The sequence below is a fragment of the Mustela nivalis genome (assembly GCF_964662115.1).
Source record: "Mustela nivalis genome assembly, chromosome: 14".
NCBI classification, from domain to species: Eukaryota; Metazoa; Chordata; class Mammalia; order Carnivora; family Mustelidae; genus Mustela; species Mustela nivalis.
The window spans coordinates 67881007-67901487 of NC_139033.1; the positions used below are offsets into that span (position 1 = coordinate 67881007).

Sequence of the window (20481 nt, forward strand, 5' to 3'; positions counted from 1 at the left end):
GGTGTAAATGGGAAAGGGCATCCCAAACTCCAAACATACAGTATCTTTCTATATACATAACTAACGTAAAATAAATTTACTGGAGGGGCGCCTGGGTGGCTCAGTGGGTTAAAGCGTCTGCCTTCGGCTCAGGTCATGATCCCAGGGTCCTGGGATCAAGCCCCATATTGGGCTCTCTGCTCAGCAGGGAGCCTGCTTCCCTTCCTCTCTCTCTGCCTGTCTCTCTGCCTACTTGTGATCTCTGTCTGTCAAATAAATAAATGAGATCTTTAATAAATAAATAAATAGATAGATAGATAGATTTATTTACTGGAGCACCTGGTGGCTCAGTTGGTTAAGCATCTGCCTTCAGCTCCAGTCATAAACCCAGCATCCTGGGATCGAGTCCCACATCAGGCTCCCCACTCAGCAGCTCTCTGTCTGTTCCTCCCCCTGATTGTGCTCTCTCTCTCTCTCAGATAAATAAATAATCTTTAAAAAATAAAATAAAATAAAATAAAATAAATTTAGGTGAAGTGATACACTCTTTTTAAATCCCAAAACAACTGGTCACATAATTAACAAAGATATAGAAGGAGAGAAGGGAAAGGCCACCAGGATTAAAGACAGAATATTTCACAATGTACTAATCTCAGAATGCTGACAATCAAGTCTGAACATTTAGAAATGGCAGTCCAATTTATTACTATTTATTCAGCAATATTTATTGACCATCTTGTGTGAAACTGGACAGAGATTGTTCTAATTTCTGATCAGTTACATAAAATTAGTAACTCTATGTAATTAGTTTATTATGGTGACTTTATAGAGTTATAAACATTAATGTAGCTTCATAAATTATTTAAAATATATTCAGAGATGGTTTGCATTTGAGAGTATTTGGCTATCTAATATTTTAGAGCTGGAAATAAAAAAAAAAATTATCAATGGCTGCCTAGTTCACCAAGTCCCCAAACCATCGAACTATCCATCTTTTCAGATATGCATGTATCTATCCAACAAATACTTGTACTCTATCTACCATGTGCTAGACACTGTCTCAGGTACCAGGTTTTCAGCATGGAACAAAGCAGATAAAATCAGTGCCTCCATATAATTTACATTGTCATATGATTATCAGGCCTTGATGGAAAATTGCCTGGTTTGCAAGGCACATATAGCACCCAAACACAGTAAAATGATCTAAGAACAATTTAGCAAAAATACTTAAAGACAGTGCCCCCTGAAAGATCCAAGCATATCTATTGGATAGATCAAAATAGTTCATAAATGATGTAGTGTGAGAATTAAAATTAACAAATTACCAAGGTGAGGTTTTCTCTTTTCTCTTTTCTTTTGCCTGTTCTCTGAAGTGAAAAGCAAGAGAGCGTGAGAGGAAGAAAAGCAAAGTAACTGGACAATCTTCAGTTACCGAAGTGGCACATTAATGATGAGAATTAATAATATTAAAGAGATAGAATGCTACAGCTCATTTTTAAAACTCTCTATGGTTTCAGTATTAACCTTGGTTCAAGAGAGATTTTATCTGCTCAAATTTCTTGTTGTCATTGTCAGAAAAAATTGTGCTTCTTACAGCCAAATTACATTTTTAGTCTTCCGATTGCATGGTAGATTTGGGACACATGAATGACCTGCCACTATATTTTGAAGATTTTATTTCTTTTATTTGAGAGAGAGAGGGAGAGTAAGAGGGCAAAGTAGACTCCTCGCTGAGCAGAGAGCCTGATGTGGAACTTGATCCCAAAACCGTGAGATCGTGACCTGAGCCAAAGGCAGATGCTTAACTGAGTGAGCCACCCAGGCGCCCCTGGATCAATATATATTTAATCGATTCCCCCACGGTCTTTTGAATCTGTATAATTTATATAAAAAGTCAGACAAATTGATATTGGAATCCACCGGGATGCAAGTATATTTGAAGCTTAACATTTTTTCCCACTATATCTTAATGCATACTGAAATAATTTATCATCAGTAGGAATGTTGGATGGATATTAACTTTTAGACAACAGACACTGAATATATAAAAATCTCAACAATATACTTATCTAAGAGACAGCTTCAACCCTTGTGTTGCACTATACTTTCAATTTGGAAAGTAGTTAGTAAAAAATTATGCCCATTCACAAGGCTAGAGAAAGTAAGCAAAGTTCCATTTCTATAAGGGTATGAGTAAATATGACAGAGTTGCAGAATAACTACCATATAAAGAACAAGTGTTCTGTTCTCAGCACTATGGTGGATGTGTGCCTTATAAACATCATTATTTAATCTTTATAACCCTGCAAGGTAGGCATCATTGGCCTCGTTCTACAGATGAAGAGTCTGAGACCTCAAGAGGATAACAAGCCTGCCCCAGTTCTGAAAGTACTAAGTGGTAAACCCGGCATTTTACTCTTGGTTCCAACTCCCAATACTCATGGTCTTCATACACCTGATTATCTATAATTATGAAACCTATTATTCTGCTAATGTTTGTTGTATCCTTTCTTTTTTTTTTTTTTAAAGATTTTATTTATTTATTTGACAGACAGAGATCACAAGTAGGCAGAGAGGCAGGCAGAGAGAGAGAAAGGGAAGCAGGCTCCCTGCCGAGCAGAGAGCCCGATGCGGGACTCGATCCCAGGACCCTGAGATCATGACCTGAGCCGAAGGCAGCGTCTTAACCCACTGAGCCACCCAGGCGCCCTGTTGTATCCTTTCTATGACACATTCTAGGAGGATTCCTCTGGTCATGAAGAATCACTAAGCAAGAAGGCATCATGAGTGATTTTTCTATTTGTGGTCAGACCCACATGTTAAATATTCCATTTGATGACACGGTGATGCTTGTATATTTTTTAAGTTTATTTATTTTTAGTAATCTTTACACGCAACATGGGGCTCAAACACACAAGCCTGAGTTCAAGAGTTGCATGCTCTTCTAAATGAGCCAGCAAGGCTCCCTGACGCTATGATGCTTTTAAAATGGTAAAAGGAAGTTTCCCAAAATTGTTATACCACAACCCAACTGGGTTACTAGTTCTGTGTCTTATCATTTTTGTGTCCCCACATCACAGTTTAGCATGATTTTGTCACACAGTATATTTGGAACACATAGTGTTGGATAAATGTGTGAACAACTGAAGACTTGGGAACTTCTTTGCTAATGTATAAACAACCATTAGACTTCCATGTTAAATCATCTGGTCAAAACCACTAAAAGAAAAGAAAATTAACATGTTTTTATGAAAGCCTTATGGAAAGCATCGCTTCTTTTCCTATGCACCAAGAGAAGTCTTTAAATTATAATGTAAGGAACCTTTATAAAGCATGGGCAAGGTTACTTTCTGACTCAAGATACTAATGTACATATTTCTAAAAGTCCGATAACACCGTATAACTAGGAAAAATGCATCAAACTAAACAAGCACAGCTTAGAACTGACACAATTCTTGGGGCACCTGGGTGGCTCAGTGGGTTAAAGCCTCTGCCTTTAGCTCAGGTCGTGATCTCAGGGTCCTGGGATCGAGCCCCATGTTGGGCTCTCTGCTCAGTGGGGAGCCCGCTTCCTCCTCTCTCTCTCTTTCTGCCTGCCTCTCTGCCTACTTGTGATCTGTCAGTGAATTAAGTAAATAAAAATCTTAAAAAAAAAAAAGAACTGACACAATTCTTGAATTCTTTGCCCTCTTCTCTCTTTTTCATTTTTATTGTTATTTGCACCAAAAGCATATGATTGCATCTATACTTAGAGAAATTCTGAGAAACAAAAGAAACTCCAGAGAAACACAGCAGCAAAGAAAACAACAAGCCTCATGTGACATCTTATCTTCTTAATCATTAATATTAATTTAAAAATAAATCCACTGTTCATTTCCCATGAAGCTAGATTATGCAAAAAGCACAGACTCAAAGTAATACCAGAGAATAAAACAATTCTGAGATAGAGTTACACATTTTATATCACCTATACTTAGTTACTTTGGTTGAACTCATGCTAAATATAAAATGAGAATCACATCAATCAAGTGTAGTTAGGAATAATGGGTGGTGTGGAGAAACTAGCAATAAGATACAAAGTGGATAATCCGCAGCTGAATAACTGAGAGTTGATTTGACATCAGGTCCAAATCATTGACTCTATAAAGAATTAATCCTACTTTGCTTAACAAAGTACTAACTTTTTAAAAATATTTATATTTATTTATTTGAGAGAGAGCATGAAAGAGAGACAGCACAAACAGGGGGAGGGGCAGAGGCAAAGGGAGAAAGAGACTCACCACTGAGCAGGGAGCCCGAAATGGGACTCTATCCCAGGACCTTGGGATCATGACCTGAACCAAAGGCAGTCACTTAACAGACTGAATCACCCAGATGTCCCCAAAGTATTAATTTTTGATAACTCTAACGCCATCCTTTAAACCTGGTTTAGAAAAGTCTCTTCAAGGTGGGTGTTTTGAGAATGAATAAAAAATAAAAGGTAATTTTTGAGAAGTTACTAAAAGAAAAAGATGTTTCATACCTGAGTTAAACTATAGAATTCCCAACTAATTCTGTGGCTTTTTAAAGAGAAAATTCTGTGATAATTTAAAAATAAATTTGTAGTTGGACTCCTTCACCTTAGAAGAATTTGGTAAGTGTGGAATACTCACCTAAAAGTGCATTTTTCCCATGATCATCTGGTAGAAATCGCTTGTCTACAGCACACACTAGGATGTGCTCAGGAAGATTGGGAGACTTGGCCCCCACCAGGAGGAATCCTGCTGGGATGTCGATTTGTTCCATACACAGAGATACCAAACGCAAATCCTTTCCCGCTTGACAAAAACCTAAAACCCAGTAAAAGAGAACACAGTGAAATGTTTGGAAAGTTTCTATCTTCTTATCACCCATTTGGACAGTGAATTTACCCATAGGAATCACTATTAAGGACTAAATGTAAAGTCCATATTCTCCAACCAGAAGCCAAATCACATGTGCCCCTCTGAGTGGAGCTGAAAAGACACAAAAGGTTGTATTTCTGACAGGGTTGGCCAACATTGATGACTTTGTATTTTCTGATCCACAAGTAAGCAAATGAAAAATATACAGAGGAAACTTTGAAAAATGTAATTTTTATGTGCACATAATACAGTATTTTTATACTTTCAGTGCAAGTTCACTTCTGTAAATGGTGACTTCTGTCATAGAAAAGGGAGGCTTTCCATTTCACCCAGGAAGAGACTGTACCTTTGAGTTTAGTGGCCCATAAATGAACGGCCAGAACTAGAACCCAGAACTGTGAGGACAATCTTCATGAGATACAACATGACAACACATGACAAAACCTTACCTAACACTTTGTGTACCATAATGTATCATACTAATTCATTAGCTCATCATTTCTTAAAAATAATTTGCAACAGATGCTGCCCTAGGCTGGGGGATAGAGTTGAACAAACATACCTTCCTCTAAGAGTTTGCATTACAGTTAGTTGAAGGAGTATATAAGGAACCAATAGACACAAAACAATATTACAGAGGGCAGCTATTTTCTGCTGCAAAGCACCCATTTCATATCTTCTGGGAGATAATCAGACCTCCCTGAACTCTAAGTATATGATTCCTCTTAGAGAATTGTGATATTCTAGATTGACTAGAGCTGGCACCTGATCCAAGCTAGTCACTACAATATCCCATATAGTTGGCCATAGTTGATTAGTCAGGGGCACCTGACATAAACTAGGCCATTCAAAGCCTTTTCTCTAATAATTCTGAACATGGAGCCAGAGTGTGGCTTAGTATGGTCTGTGGCTCAGTTCTTTGCCTTGTGAGAGAAGTCTGTCAGCATGGTCAGCAGACAGTAGGTTGAGGCGGAATGTTCTGGCAGTATGTGGGCCCCTGAAACCCAGTGTATGTGCCTTTCCTGTGGTTTGACTGTGAAACATTTTGCTTAAGAATTCATTGAATATCTTATTCATTCAACATAAGGCTAATCTCAGTTGGGCTGGGTTTCACTTGCAACCAAAGAGGGTGAACAAAAGTATGATAAATACTATTTCAGAGAGTTGTGGAAGATAAAGGATGGACATCTAACTCTCCACACACAAACCTGAGGAGATCATCATCATTGCCCAAAACAAAGTAGGGAATAAACCATGCTAAATTCTTCCAGTATCAATTCATATTATGATGTTAACCCAACACCAACAAACAATTGGATGTCATCAGTTAGTATATGAGAAATAGTAAAAAAACAACATCCAAACATATGGTTTGGCTCATCAAGTCTCAAAAGCAGACACAATGGAATCGGAAGAAGTCAACACAAGAAGGGCTAAAATGATAAAACAATGAGGTTCAACCATTTCAATCTTACTTTTTAACACTAAAAACTTTCATATTTAACTTTAGTGTTTGTGAATTGAGGAAAAACAATAGCAGAATGTTACTGTGAATTCTTTAACAATTCTGAGTGAATCTATATTTTATTATTCACAATATCATCTATGTATTTGCAAAATATTCATTTATACATGTAAGTCATATTACTTATTTAGTTTACAAACATTTTTTTGGAAACTATGGATATATAAAACCCCTAAAAAAAATTCTGCTGCCCTCATTCATTGCAGGGACAGGACTCACAGGTTTAAAAGTAGGGAAACGGTGATGATGATGATATTGATGGCAGAAAAATATACAGAGCATTTAACGTAAGTCAGGTATAGTGCTAACCACTGCATAGATTATCTCATTTAATCCTCTCAACAACTACTAACTCTTTTCCAAGATGGAGAAATTGAGGCTCAGAAAGATTAGGGAACTTGTCTTGGGTTACATAATGGGTTTGGTAATGTCAGGAATGTCAGACGTGGAAGTTTACTATATAAAAACAGACCAAAATTATACTACTCAACTTGACAAAAGAAAAGCTAAGAACAATTATAATCCAGATCTAAAACCATGCGAGGTGAACATAGACATATAACCAAATTCTAAAATCTTAAATCTAGGAGGCATTTTATTTTTCTCTCAAAGATTTTATTTATTTGTTTGTCAGAGGGAGACAGAGAGAGAGAGAGAGAGAGAGGCAGAGGGAGAAGCAGGCTCTCCAATGAGCAAGGAGCCCAACACAGAATTCAGTCCCAGCACCGTGGAATCATGACCTGAGCTGAAGGCAGATGCCTGACTAAGCCACCCAGGCGTCCATCTAGGAGGCATTTTAAAGCCCTAAAAGAAGCACTAATTTCTTTAACCAAAGGAATTATTAATTTGTGTAGACAGTAAACCTAGAAACACATTTCCCATAAGAAATAGCGCCTTCGGGGTGCCTGGGTGGCTCAGTGGGTTAAAGCCTCTGCCTTTGGCTCAGGTAACAATCCCAGAATCCTGGGATCAGGCCCCGCATAGGGCTGTCTGCTCAGTAGGGAGCTGCTTCCCCCTCCCTCTCTCTGCCTGCCTCTCTGCCTACTGTGACCTCTGTCTATCAAATAAATAAATAAATAAATAAATAAATAAATAAATCTTTATTTAAAAAAAAAAAAAGAAAGAAAAAGAAATAGCGCCTTCATCATGACTTGCTCCAAAAGGCAGATCATGTATCTTCCCAAAATGTATAGATAAACTCAGCAATGAGAGGTTCATGATCACCCAAAGGATGGAAAACAGGGTGCTTGGGGAACTATCTTTGTCACTAAGCAGTAACAATACGACCTTTCTACAACTTTGACTCACACCACATTAGAAAGAATGGACTAGATGAAATGATGAATCTGTACCAACTTATATAAATTTGCAAATTAAATTATGAACTTTTTAGAACATCAGAGCTATAGAGAATCTCAAGACCAGCATCTCCCAACAGGTAGTTATCAAACTCCCAGGAATTTATAAAGGTAATCCACAATACTTGGAATTATAAGTCAAACTCAATAGATACCATTATCAATTTCTAAAAGCTAATAAATAATCATTCTAATATCCTACTTTTAAAACAATGTTCTGAGGGCCTTCCCTGCTACACATGTAGGGATAGCTGACACCTGCCAAATGAACTCAGGACTCACTTGTTTGAACTCCATATCGGTGTGTGACTTTGATTTTCATACAATTGTTTTTATCACCAGTCATATGTATTAATATGGTGCTTAATTTATACTCATAATACACTGTTGGTTAATGATGGGAAACTCAGGGAGCACTGATTGTGTAAATGAGAACAGTCATTTTACAAATGTGTCTAAAGATGCTCTTGCTAGAAATGAAAATTAGATTCAATCCCAACGCCACTCATTAAATTATAAAATTATATGAAATTCACCAATATGTTTCTAGGACACCAAAAAAAAATGTCAAGGTAAAATTTAGTGATCATAATCCAATTTGGCTCTTCATGTAAGAGGGAAAAGCCAACCTCATTCTGCAGCCTTTTCAGTAGCAGAAATTCTGCAAGCAGCAGCCAGAAACCTTTTCATCATATAGAGTAAAAATTATAAAAATATACTAATATGCCCTTTTAATCCTAAAATATAAAAATTCTAAAATATGGGTATTAAAAGTAGATTTTTGACTTTTTTTTCTTTTTTGATGCTGGAAAACACTTAAATACACTTAGCCCCCAAAAAAACTTATATTTCATTTTTGAATTTGTCAATGAAATATATTTTTTCTTACAAAACCAATTTTGAATAAATTAAGAAACAATTACTGAATAATTAAATGTAGACAATTTTTTCTCATATGCATGAATAAGATCATAGAGTATATTAACATATTGGTCTAAATAAATACTTTATACTTAAAATCAGTTCTTTATCATGTCCCATGTAGTGACAGAATTGGGTTTTAAATTCCTAAGGAGTTCAAAAAACTGCATATTACCATAAAAAGAAATTTGTGAGTCAAGACTGGGTAACACTAATCTATTTAGTATGTAAATAAGGACATGAGGGCCCATAAAGGTTAAGAAGATGGTCCAAGTTCAAATATTCCGCAACTGGAAAAGATGGAACTAAAACCCATCCTGACTCGAAATCAATGCCTCTTCATCATTGACGTTAACATCTCTCTGACTCCGAATGTTTCACCTTCCCTTGGTCTGAAGTAGGACCTTCCTATTGTTTCTTCACTGCCTTTTTCCTCCCCCGCCACAGCCCTCCCGCTGAGTCCTACTACCCAGTTTTGCAGGTTGAATCCAAGCGGCACTTTCCACACCAGCCCCTGCCTGAGAGCCATGATCTATTGGCACCCACCTACCTCATACTTGCTGATGAATCCTTAAAACTCACAGTTTTTCTGATGAGATTTCTAAAAGCAATATATTGCAGCAAAGGGAGATCAAGGGGGAAAATACAATTTTGGTTCTGGGCTTAACAGATACAGAGTCAAGAGGACAGAGTGTGGAGAACACCTGAAGAAAGCAGGATTTTCTACAGAAGAAAGATGACTTCAGAGTGATTTCTGTGGCAAAAAGAGAAACACACAGTCAGCTCAAATTACGAAGTACAAATAGTTTTCAGTGATTCAGCCTTTCAGGGTTTTCCCACTTAATGACATGAGGACATCTAGAGGTTGGAAGTAAAAATGACTAAACAATGACTGGATTCTAGAAGAGTCTTTTCTACTAATTTCTTCCTTAAAAAAAATTTACGTGGTCCTTATGACAATGAAAAGAGAAAATACCCTATTTTATGCTTTTAAAAAAAGGCACAATGATGAGAGTATGTAAAAGGGGCACAAGAAGCAACTGAAGGTGCTTCCAAAGTCCAAAACTGGAACAATTTGAGAAACAAAGTAAAGTAGCATTGGATTATAACTCAACATAAAATAAATATCCATGAGTGCATATTTGGCACTTTCCCTTTGCCATCTTCTTTCCCCAAACCCATAACCCCAGCCTAATCAGGAGAAAAACCTCAGACAAACTCTAGGAGAGGATCACCTACAATATACCTTACCAATAATTCCTAAAACTGTCAGGGTCATCAGAAACAAGGAAAGCCTGAGAAACTGTCACAGCCCAGAGGAGCCTAAGGAGACATGTTGACTAAGTTAGTATCCTTGTGAGATTCTGGAACAGAAAGATATTGGTAAAAACTAAAGAACCCAAATAAACTATGAACTTTAGTTATTATTAAAATTAATAATAGGGGCGCCTGGGTGGCTCAGTCCTTTAGGCATCTGCCTTGAGCTCAGGTCATGACCTCAGGGTCCTGGGTTTGAATCCCGCCTCAGGCTCCCTTGCTCCGTGGGGAGTCTGTTTATTCCTCATCCTCTGCCTCTCCATGCCACCCCACCCCACCCCTACTGGAGTTTTCTCTCTCACTCAACTAAATAAATAAAATCTTTTCTAAAAATTAGTAATAATGAAAGATGTCAACAATGGGAGAAACTGCAGGGATATACCCTATCCTATTTTCTCAACTTTTCTTTAAATCTAAAACTGTTCTTTAAAAATGAAGTCTATTTTTACAACGTCCCATTTTTATCTTTTTGCCTTCATGTTACTCACCAACACAAGCCACTCGGCCAATTCAATTAAGAGGAAAGAGAATAGGAGAGAAAGAGAAGGCAAGGCTGAATCCAGTAACAGGTCAGCAAGAAATCAATCCAAGGCCAGAAACAGTTGCAAAATCAAGAAAAAGTTTCTAAGTCTAGTTTGTAATTATTCTGAGAATACCCTCACCCGGCAAGGGTCTGAGCTTTTCTGTGATGTTTTTTAACTGTTTCTTCTAACCCTCATTCTTGGGATTCAAATCAACTAATCATATACAAAATACATTAACTGGATCCCCAATTAAGAAAAAGCATTATGCAAAGAGCAATAAGCAGTTTTTTGTTTTGTTTTGTTTTGTTTCTTTTTAAGATTGAAAATAAGCTGTGTGTGTCTGTAAAGAAGAGCAGGTAGCTTAAGAATCTAGGAAATGTGATTATATTTTAAGGTCTGTAGGTTCCAAATATTTTGTGTAGTAGGTAGTTCCAGTCTCTAGAAATATGTCAGAATACTAATGTAATAAGGATCAATGATTCAATCTCAAGTAAAGCTGCAAACAAAATGAAAAGACACCTTACTACTCCCTTGTAGGGTAATTTTGAATCACACCTGGACTAATCCTGAAAGAAAAGCCAGAATCTTTCTTTTAGAGGCTTCTGGAAGACCTGGGGAAGAGTGCCCTAAGGAAGGATCTAAGCCTGTTTACTATATGCAGGGAAAGAGAGATAAGTTACCGATGTTGTGCACACCAATAACATTTGACAAACTTGCTCCTAAGTAGCTTCATTTTTTAAAAGCAATACTGAAATACTGCCTTAACCCCAAGGCCTTTGCAGCAAATTATTTTAATTAAGAAAAGGAATAATGGTAGAGGGTCCTTCTTTGTAAACTTCATCAGCATTTTCTTAAGAAAATAGCCAAGGTTTTCACTTCACAGAACCAGATTTGCATTCTCCAATTATCTCCAACTTGAAGGTTACAGAGTAATCTAAGCAGGGGGGAGGGGAACGTTTACTGAAACAGCTGTCAACACAAACTAAAGTAATCGAAGCCGAATTTGGAGGCTTCAAATTTGGTTGCCCTTCACCTCTTTAGACAATCAACTGCCTCCCAGCAGGGTGGGAACCTACACTATTCCAATAATTTACATAAGAAATTAGCAACCGAAATTTACATCAGAATGGTAACCCCTAGAAGCCCATCAGGTATTAAGTATCTGCTTATCTAAATTGCCTCTAAAAATAGCTTTCCCTTCCTTTAAGTCTTAGGTAAATAGAGGATTTCCCAGGAAGGGAAGGTGGTATGCTAAGAATATTGTGCTAATTCACTGTCATTTCTATAAGAAAAAAATCAGGACTCTTCTGTCTTAGAGGGAGAGGGCTCTTGGAACTACCCTAGACTGAGCCAAATTAAAAGAGCTATGGACAAATTTAAACTTTTGTTTTTAATGGCCACCTTCTGGTGAATTAAAAGGGGAAAAATACGGACATGTAATTAATTATAAGAAACCAAAGCAGCTGATGTATAGGAATCTATGTGTAGGACTAGTGTTTTCGAGTTGTCTTGGAATATGAATTTATGCTGGGGGAGATCCCCCACCCCCCAGGAAAATTGCACCTCCAGGTCTTATCCTTCATCTCTAAAATTAACTATCACCCTTCCCTTACACTTTACACAATCACTACACGGTAAGAATAGTGTTCTCACATTTCAAAGTTCAAGAAATTGTTGCTGTTAGGTGGTGTTTATATCCTGGTGTGCACTAAACAGCTTTCCACACCTGATTGTTAGTAATACCCAATGTCACCACTCCAAAAGGCAAACTAAAAACACATTCAGAGGGGCACCTGGGTGGCTCAGGCCATGATTTCAGGGTTCTGGGCTCAAGCCCTGCATCGGACTATCTGCTCAGTGGGGAGTCTGCTTCCCCCTCTTTCTCTGCCTGCCTCTCTGCCTACTTGCCATTTCTCTCTCTCTCTCTGTATGTGTGTCAAATAAATAAATAAATAAAATCTTTAAAAAATAAAAATAAAAACATATTCAGAGCACACGGAAAACAAGAGAGTCCCTCCCCCATTTCTGGTATAAAATTTGATATTTCAAAACTCTCTCCTAGAGCTTTTTACTCTGATTCTATTTAATTCTTCCATTTAACAAGATTCTCAGTGACAATCCAACAATATTTTTAAGCACAATTTCTTTTTTTCTTTTTAAAGATTTTATTTATTTACTTGACAGAGAGAGATCACAAGCAGGCAGAGAAGCGGGCAGAGAGAGAGGAAGGGAAGCAGGCTCCCTGCTGAGCAGACAGCCCGATGCGGGACTCGATCCCAGAACCCTGAGATCATGACCTGAGCCAAAGGCAGTGGCTTAATCCACTGAGCCACCCAGGCACCCTTTAAGCACAATTTCAATGTCTTGTTGTTAACTGTAAAGTATGACGTGACTGATTAAATAAAAGTCACAAAAATGGATATAAAACAACTAAGTGGAATCCCAATCTGGTCACCTTCTACACAAATATAGGCGAAAAGGCCTCTATTACCAATAATAAGTAAATTGATATATATTATATTAAGTCTGGGCCAAAGAAACCAAACACATGTGGAACAAAATTTATAAAAAAAATGATGTGCTAGAGGGAGGCCCAGCATACTTGTAGTGAATCAGGTGTAGATAGGCTACTAAAACTAAGGGTTTTGAACTTTTTACAGTTTACCAGATTCTTTTGAGAAGGAAATGAAAGAACGGAGAGGAGAGGAGAAGAAAGGAGAAGGGAGGGAGAGAGAGGAAAGAAAAAAAAGAGATAAACTTTGAGTGTACACTCGTTTATCTGGATTTGCACATTTGAGTTTATAGTTTATCCCAGTTTATTTGCAATCAGTCTTTGTAGAGAGAATGTCTCAGAATCTTACCCCTCTTTTCCCACCTCCTCACTCCTAAGATTTGCATGCATTGTAATCACCCCAGGTGATTTTATATGCCAGCCCGTCTGGCTATAAATGCTTTAAGTTTCTCCAACCAGAACCCTGGCTAATATAGAGAGAGTAGAATCCACATACTAATTAGGCTGGGATAGCCAGAAACAGCATACACTGAACAAAGGGAAGAGAGTACATTTTAAGTTGTGACATCATCAAAACAATGAAATACCGAGAATATTTTATATTTGGATTTCCTTTTTAAAGTGTGGTTGAAGCCTTAGTGGAAGAGGAAGTTAACAAAATAAATAAAATGGAGTTATCAAAATATGTACATTTTTATCCTCTACAAATAACACTATACTGTATGACTGTTCAAAATAAATGGAAAACGTAAATATAAAACATTTAATAAATCCATTATTGTTTTTGAGGGTGGAAGATAAAAAAGTAGGAAGACAGACACTTTAAAAGTTCCTAAGATAGTAGTATTCTTGCAGGAAAAACCCTGATCTGGTCCTAGGCCTGTTTTGCCACATATCATCTCAGAGAAGTCATTCAACTGCTGTGAATCTCACTTTATTCATCTAGAAGATAGAATGATAATACCTGTCTTTCTTATAGACACCTGCTGTGAAACACAGGAGATAATGTCAGAGAGAGCATAATCATTCCTCATTCCTTTCTGTAATTACTGGTTTCCAGTCTTGAGCACCACATGCAATGATTGGAAACTAGCCAGATAATAAAGAGGGATCAGAAAAAAAAAAAAAATTAAACCCACCATCTGTAGTGCAAGACCCTTCCGGGGCAGGTTTTTGTGAATAGGGAATTGGTGGGCTATTTGAATCAGACATTTCTTCATCATCTTCATCATCTTCCATTTCATTAACTGTTAGATTGTTAGAAAAATCCAGGCTTCCATTTTGAGTATAGCGGTGTACCAAATCTTTATCCAGATCCTCCACTTTGGGTTTCACATCTAGGTAAGCAAATAAATCACAGCTAAGTTAATAAAAAGATGCTTATGGAAAAATTACCAAAAGAAAAATTCATAGTTCTGAAAGGTATCAGAGGACAAGAAGACAAGCAATGTCTAATATTTAATCAATGTTGTTCAGGGGTCCCCAGATTTGGAATTTCCATTTCTTTTAAAAGGAGTCTAGAAATGTGCAGAATTGAGAAACGTACCTGCAGATGAGAAAGGATGCTGGTCAGGGTCCAAGTACAGCTGGGAAAAAATTGGCCGTGGTACCACACTACTACATCTGAGAGACGCTTCTATGGAGTTGTGGAGAGCTTCCTCAAATTGAGCAGATTTCAGTTGCCCAGCATATGAATTCCCCATGGTCTACACCACCCCCACAAAGAGAAAGAGGAAGAAAGGAAAAAATTGATATAATTAGAGGACACTATATCTGCAAAGTACACGAAAGGCAGACATAAACTATACTATGTATCTTGTGAAGATTCAAACGTAAACTTTATACTTCTTAAGAAAATTTGTATTGGGGATCAATTACACCACTTTTGCTTTTGGTCTTTATAATCCAAACCCATTTCAAAAAGACCCTTTGGAGGAACTGTTTTGAGAATCAAATAATAATAAATGCTTTAAGTTTCTCCAACCAGTAAATCAAGATTGACCTGTCAATTGTGAAGCCATACATGATGACAATGGGGCTCACACTTCCTCCTTAAAACTAGTGGACTTCCATTACCCTATACCAACTATCAGTGCTTTTAGAGTAAATCTCTAATTACTTCTCTCTCTACTAAAATCTTCTTATCCTGGTACATACAGTAGGGGGAGACACTTCTCTGGGGGGAAAAAATTAAAGCTTTATGATAATATACTTAATTGACAAATTCCTGAAAGAAAGATTTAAACATTTTAAACCCAGAGAACTCATTCATGTATATTAGTGTTTATTTTTAAAAAGTGTTATTTCATTTGGGACCCTTTAGGAAAGTATAATATAGGAAGTTTTAAAGTCATGGTCCTTACTTCTCATAAGGAATATTTATACCGTTCTTGGTATTTACAAAAATCTCCATGTATATCAATAATAACTACAATTCATGAAGTGCTAACTATTGGCTACACCAGCAATTCTCAAAGTAGTGGTCTGAGGTCACCAAGACCCTTTCTGGGATCCATGAAGTCAAAACTCTTTTCAAGATTTTTACTGGGATAGTATTTGCCTTTTTTACTCTCAGCCTCTCATACGTAGACAGCAGAATTTTCCAGAGGCTGCATGATGTGTGATACCCAAGAGGTTGAATGTGGAAGCAGACCAAGCTTCTTGCTAAATTTTTTGGAAAATACAGTTCTTTTTCACAAAAAATGTGTTTTTTATGTTGTCATGTAATGGGTTTATTATTTTAATTTTTGAAGTTAATATATGTTTTAAATATTTCTTAGTCTTGGGGCATGTGGGTGGCTCAGCTAGTTAAGTGTCTGCCTTCAGCTCAGGTCATGATCTCTAGGTCTCCAGGTCCTGGGATTGAGCCCTGTCTCTGGCTCCCTCCTCAGCAGGGAGTCTGCCTCTCACTCTTTCTCTTTCCCTCTGCCCCTCTCCACCACTTGTTCTCTCTCTCCTTCTCTCTCAGATAAATAAATAAAATCTTTAAAAACATTTTTGTCTTCATTTCTAATAAATATAATCCACATAAGCAAAATTCAATTTTTAAGAGTATAAGGGGATTTTAAGATTAACAGTTTGAGGGACATTGAGATGGACAGTACTCTGAACAGTTCATAAAAGTTATTTTATTTAATCTTTAGTATTCTGAAGTAGGTAGGGCCTCTTCTCATTTCCTAGATGAAAAACTAAGACTTAGAGATGCCAAGTAATTTGTTTGCTATCACCCAGCTGATAAAGGTCAGAACCAGAACTCAATATCTAGTTGTGTGATGATAAATCCTGCACTTTTAGAGTACAAGCTCAACTTGAATGAATCTCATTTCAAGAAAGGCAATTTGAGGGGCACCTGGCTGGCTCAGTTGGAAGAGTGTGTAACTCTTGATCTCAGGGCTGTGAGTTTAAGTCCCATGTTGAGTGTAGAGATTACTTACATAAATGAAACTTTAAAAATGTTTAAAAAGAAAGAGAGGCAATTTGAGAATATCTTAGTCCCACTTATCCCATCAAGGAGAGGGACAGGTATTAAATTTCATCTGGAAGTCCAACTTTGATTGAGTCTCTGGAGCTAGTCCCTACAGGACTGATTAAGAAGGACCTTGAGGGTATCTGGGTGGCTTAGCCTTCAGCTCAGATCATAATCCTAGGGTCCTGGGATGGAGCCTACTTCAGGCTCCCTGTTCAGCAGGACACCTCCTTCTTCCTCTCTCATTCCCCCTGCTTGTGCTCCCTCTCTCACTGTCTCTCTCTTTCTCTGTCATATATATATATATATATATATATATATATATATATTTTTTTTTTTTTTTTTTTTTTAAGAAGGACTTTGAACATGGGCTCAGCAGGAAAAGGAAGCCAAGATCCAGTAGTGATGACTCAGCAGAGAATGGGTGATGCACAGCACAAACTTAGAGTCAGGTTTCTCACACGTATATGCATGAGCTCCATAGGAGATTTTGGGGGCTCTGATCTGCCTCTGCATAGCAAAGAAGGCCATTTACATGACTCCTTATAGCAGTGAGTAGTATTCAGACATTTCCATCAGAGTAGCTGAGTTTATCAAAGCTTTGTTAGAGATACTTAGGATTTGGAAGAAAAGCTGGAAATGTATTTTGTAAGTAATTTTTTAAAAAGGATTTTATTTATTTATTTGACAGAGAGAGAGATCACAAGTAGGCAGGGAGGCAGGCAGAGAGAGGGGGAAGCAGGTTCCCTGCCGAGCAGAGAGCCCAATGCCCAACTCAATCCCCCAGGACCCTGGGATCATGATCTGAGCCAAAGGCAGAGGTTTCAACCCCCTGAGCCACCCAGGAGCCCCTGGAATTGTATTTTAGCAAACCTTTCTCAAAGTAGGTAATAATAAACTAAATGCCATGTATTTAAATTAGTATGTTCCTTTTTATAAGGAAAAGAAATTTTGTAATTATATGAGGCGATGCTTAACTAAACTTATTGTAGTAACCATTTTGTAGCATATACTCCAATCGAATCATTATATGGTACACCTAAGACTTATAAAATGTTATATGTCCATTGTATCTCTATTAAACTAAAAGAAATAAATTACTAGGTTTCTTTCAATTACAAGTTTTCTTTCTTATAAAAAGTACATACCTGAAAGTATATGTATGATACTTAAAATTATAAGTGGAAGAAGAATCAACAAGGTCTGTCAAATAAAGTTCTCCTAAAATACTAAGTTCTTGTCCAAGCTTCTAAGACTCCCCATTAGTACAAACATAAACAATTTAAATTTTCTAAAGCTCAAAAACAATAAATTTTTCAGTAGAGCCACACGGGACCAAAACAGGGTGGGGTTGCAGGAGAAATAGGCTGTGTCACCACTTTATATGTGTAAGTCAAAATTTCAAGACCTATTTCACCTTTCTTCTTTGCAGAAGGGAGAACACTACCAGCACACTCAACCATGGGATCTCTTAACAGTGGAAAACAATGGGATAACTTCAAAGATGGACCTTTAGTCTTTCTCCAGAGCACCAAATGCCTGGAAATCTTGCCTATTCTTAACTATTACCTGCTTAACAAGTTATCTTCCTTTTGTCATTGAAAACCTTGAGAACTATATTCTCTAAGAGATCTTTTTAGTTTAATAAAGAAGTGCCCAGTTGTACATGGAGAACTACGTAATCTCATCTCTTAGATTTCTAGCTTAAGGAGCAATATAACAAATACGTATGTGCAGGGCAAATAAATATTGTGCTGAATAAAAATACTAAATCAACATAAAAATGGGTGATCAAGTTTCACCATATAGAAGATATTCATAATCTGACAAGAGCATTAGCAATATTCAGAGGGAAACAAAGGTAAGTACCCATGAAACAATTTGAAGAATAAAAGAAAGTGACTAATCATTCTAAATGAAAACATAACGGTATTTTTTAAATGATAATGATAATATGAAGAATTATAAAACTGACCGTAAACTTCTTTTTTTTAAAAGAAGATTCTATTTATTTATTTGACAGAGATCACAAGTAGGCAGAGAGGCAGGCACAGAGAGAGAAGGGGAAGCAGGCTCCCTGCTGAGCAGAAAGCCAGGCATGGGGTTCAATTCCAGGACCCTGAGATGGGTCAATTCTATGACCTGAGCCGAAGGCAGAATCTTTAACCCACTGAGCCACCCAGGTGCCCCAAAACTGACCCTGGACTTTTTTAGTGCTGAGTATGGAGTTCTTCCCTTTACTAGTTCAAGTTCAGTGCTACCCAATTTCCAGTTCAATGCTACCAAAAGAAAGGTGAAGTTCAAGGAAGAAGCCTTTTTAGTGTATTCTTAATATCATATGCTATAATATTTTACTTTTTAAAATTTTATTTATTTATTTGATAGAGAGAAACATAGCGAGAGAGGGAACACAAACTAGAGGAGTGGAAGAGGGAGAAGCAGGTTTCCTGCTGAGCAGGGAGCCTCATGTGGGGCTCAATCCTGGGACCCTGAGATCATGACCTGAGCCGAAGGCAGACACTTAATGAATGAGCCACCCAGTCACCCCTAGGGTCACTGAAACTGTTGGCATTATCCACCTAGACCACCAGCCTTCCTTTCCTGTGAATCTCAAAGATCTCCCAGTGCCTAAGATGACATTGTTATGTCATCTGAAAATGTTATGCCACTGAAAATCACTGTGAATAAATTCAACTTCAGGTCAGAAAACAGAGAACTACTTTACAGAATTTTCAGAATCAGTTGTTGAATCAAACACAATAAGAAAGCAAAGTTGCAATTTCTATATATATATTCATAACTTATGTATCTGGCTTACATTAAGGACTACAGACCTCTGAGATGCTAATAGACACTCTTGTGACATTAAAGAAATCTCTAAGAAAGACATGGTATACAATATGGGCTCCTTTTGCCCCACTAATGTTTTTTTTTTTTTTAAGATTTTTATTTATTTATTTGACATAGAGCAAGAGAGAGCAAAAGCAGAGGGAAGGACAGGCAGGAGAAAAACAGTTTCCCCATGAGAAAGGAGCTTGGTGGAGAGCTGGATCCTAGGACCTGGGATCATGACCTGAGCCAAAGGCAGCCACTTAACTGACTGAGCCACCCAGGCACCTTTTTTTTCTTTTTTTCCTTCTTAAAGATTTTATTTATTTATTTGAGAGAGAGCGAGAGAGCACACAGAGAGAAAGGGAGAATCAGGGTCCCTGCTGAGCAGGGAGCCCGATGTGAGGCTCCATTCCAGGACCTGGAGATCATGACCCAAGTTGAGAGCAGATGCCTAACTGGGCCACCCCAGTGTCCCCCCCCCCCCCCCATAATTCTTTTTGAGAGAAAGGGGTGGGAGTGGCAGAGGGAGAGAGAGAATCTTAAGCAGGCTCCACATTCAGCAGCATGGAGCCTGATGCGGGGCATGACCTCACCACCCTGACATCATGAACTGAGCTGAAATCAAGAGTCGGACTCTTAACTGCCCCATGCACCACTAATTAATTGCTCAAAATGCAAGTAGGATCACATACAAACCACCACACCATTGTGGTCTGGGATCTTTATGCTCTAGCCTTCTCCTTTTCTACAGAAAAATAAAAGGGATGGAGTAGAACAGTCAGCTTCCATCACTGGTGGCTTTGGGAACAAAGACTGAAAAGTAAGGAAAAGGGTAGCTTGGGAAATAAGCACCTGCTAATGGCTCCATGGCCTCTTCTAAATACTCTTCTGCTGAAAGAGGAAAGGACAAGCAATACAATTTGGGGGAAACTACTTGATCTGTAACGTTTTTATTTCCTTTTGTCAAATGTTTCATGGCTAATAGTTACTGTATCATTAATACAGTAATTTACTCTTTTAGTAGTTACAAAGTACACAGGACAGAGGAAGAAAATTTTCCTTTAACTTGCTCCCTAAAGACTTTTACAATTAAAGCATTAGATAAGGGGCACCTGGTTGGCTCAGTTGGTTAAGCATCTGCCTTTAGCTCAGGTGATGATCTCA

General features: G+C 37.7%; 1 protein-coding gene across 12 annotated transcripts in view; it reads right to left on the bottom strand.

The window, feature by feature from the left end:
- The window catches only part of GREB1L (GREB1 like retinoic acid receptor coactivator), a 269790-nt gene that overhangs the window by 116764 nt on the left and 132545 nt on the right, over positions 1-20481 (bottom strand). For 10 of the 12 annotated variants that reach the window (XM_082698725.1, XM_082698732.1, XM_082698731.1 and 7 more), the window contains 3 exons: positions 14566-14725; positions 14159-14356; positions 4632-4808 (listed from right to left, as the gene is read on the bottom strand). In XM_082698725.1, coding sequence (XP_082554851.1) covers positions 4632-4808; positions 14159-14356; positions 14566-14722 — 532 coding nt within the window. In that variant the 5' untranslated portion in view covers positions 14723-14725. Of the gene's footprint in view, positions 1-4631; positions 4809-9216; positions 9399-14158; positions 14357-14565; positions 14726-16851; positions 16996-20481 lie in introns of those variants that run through there. The other 2 variants (XM_082698727.1, XM_082698726.1) reach the window with 2 other exon arrangements.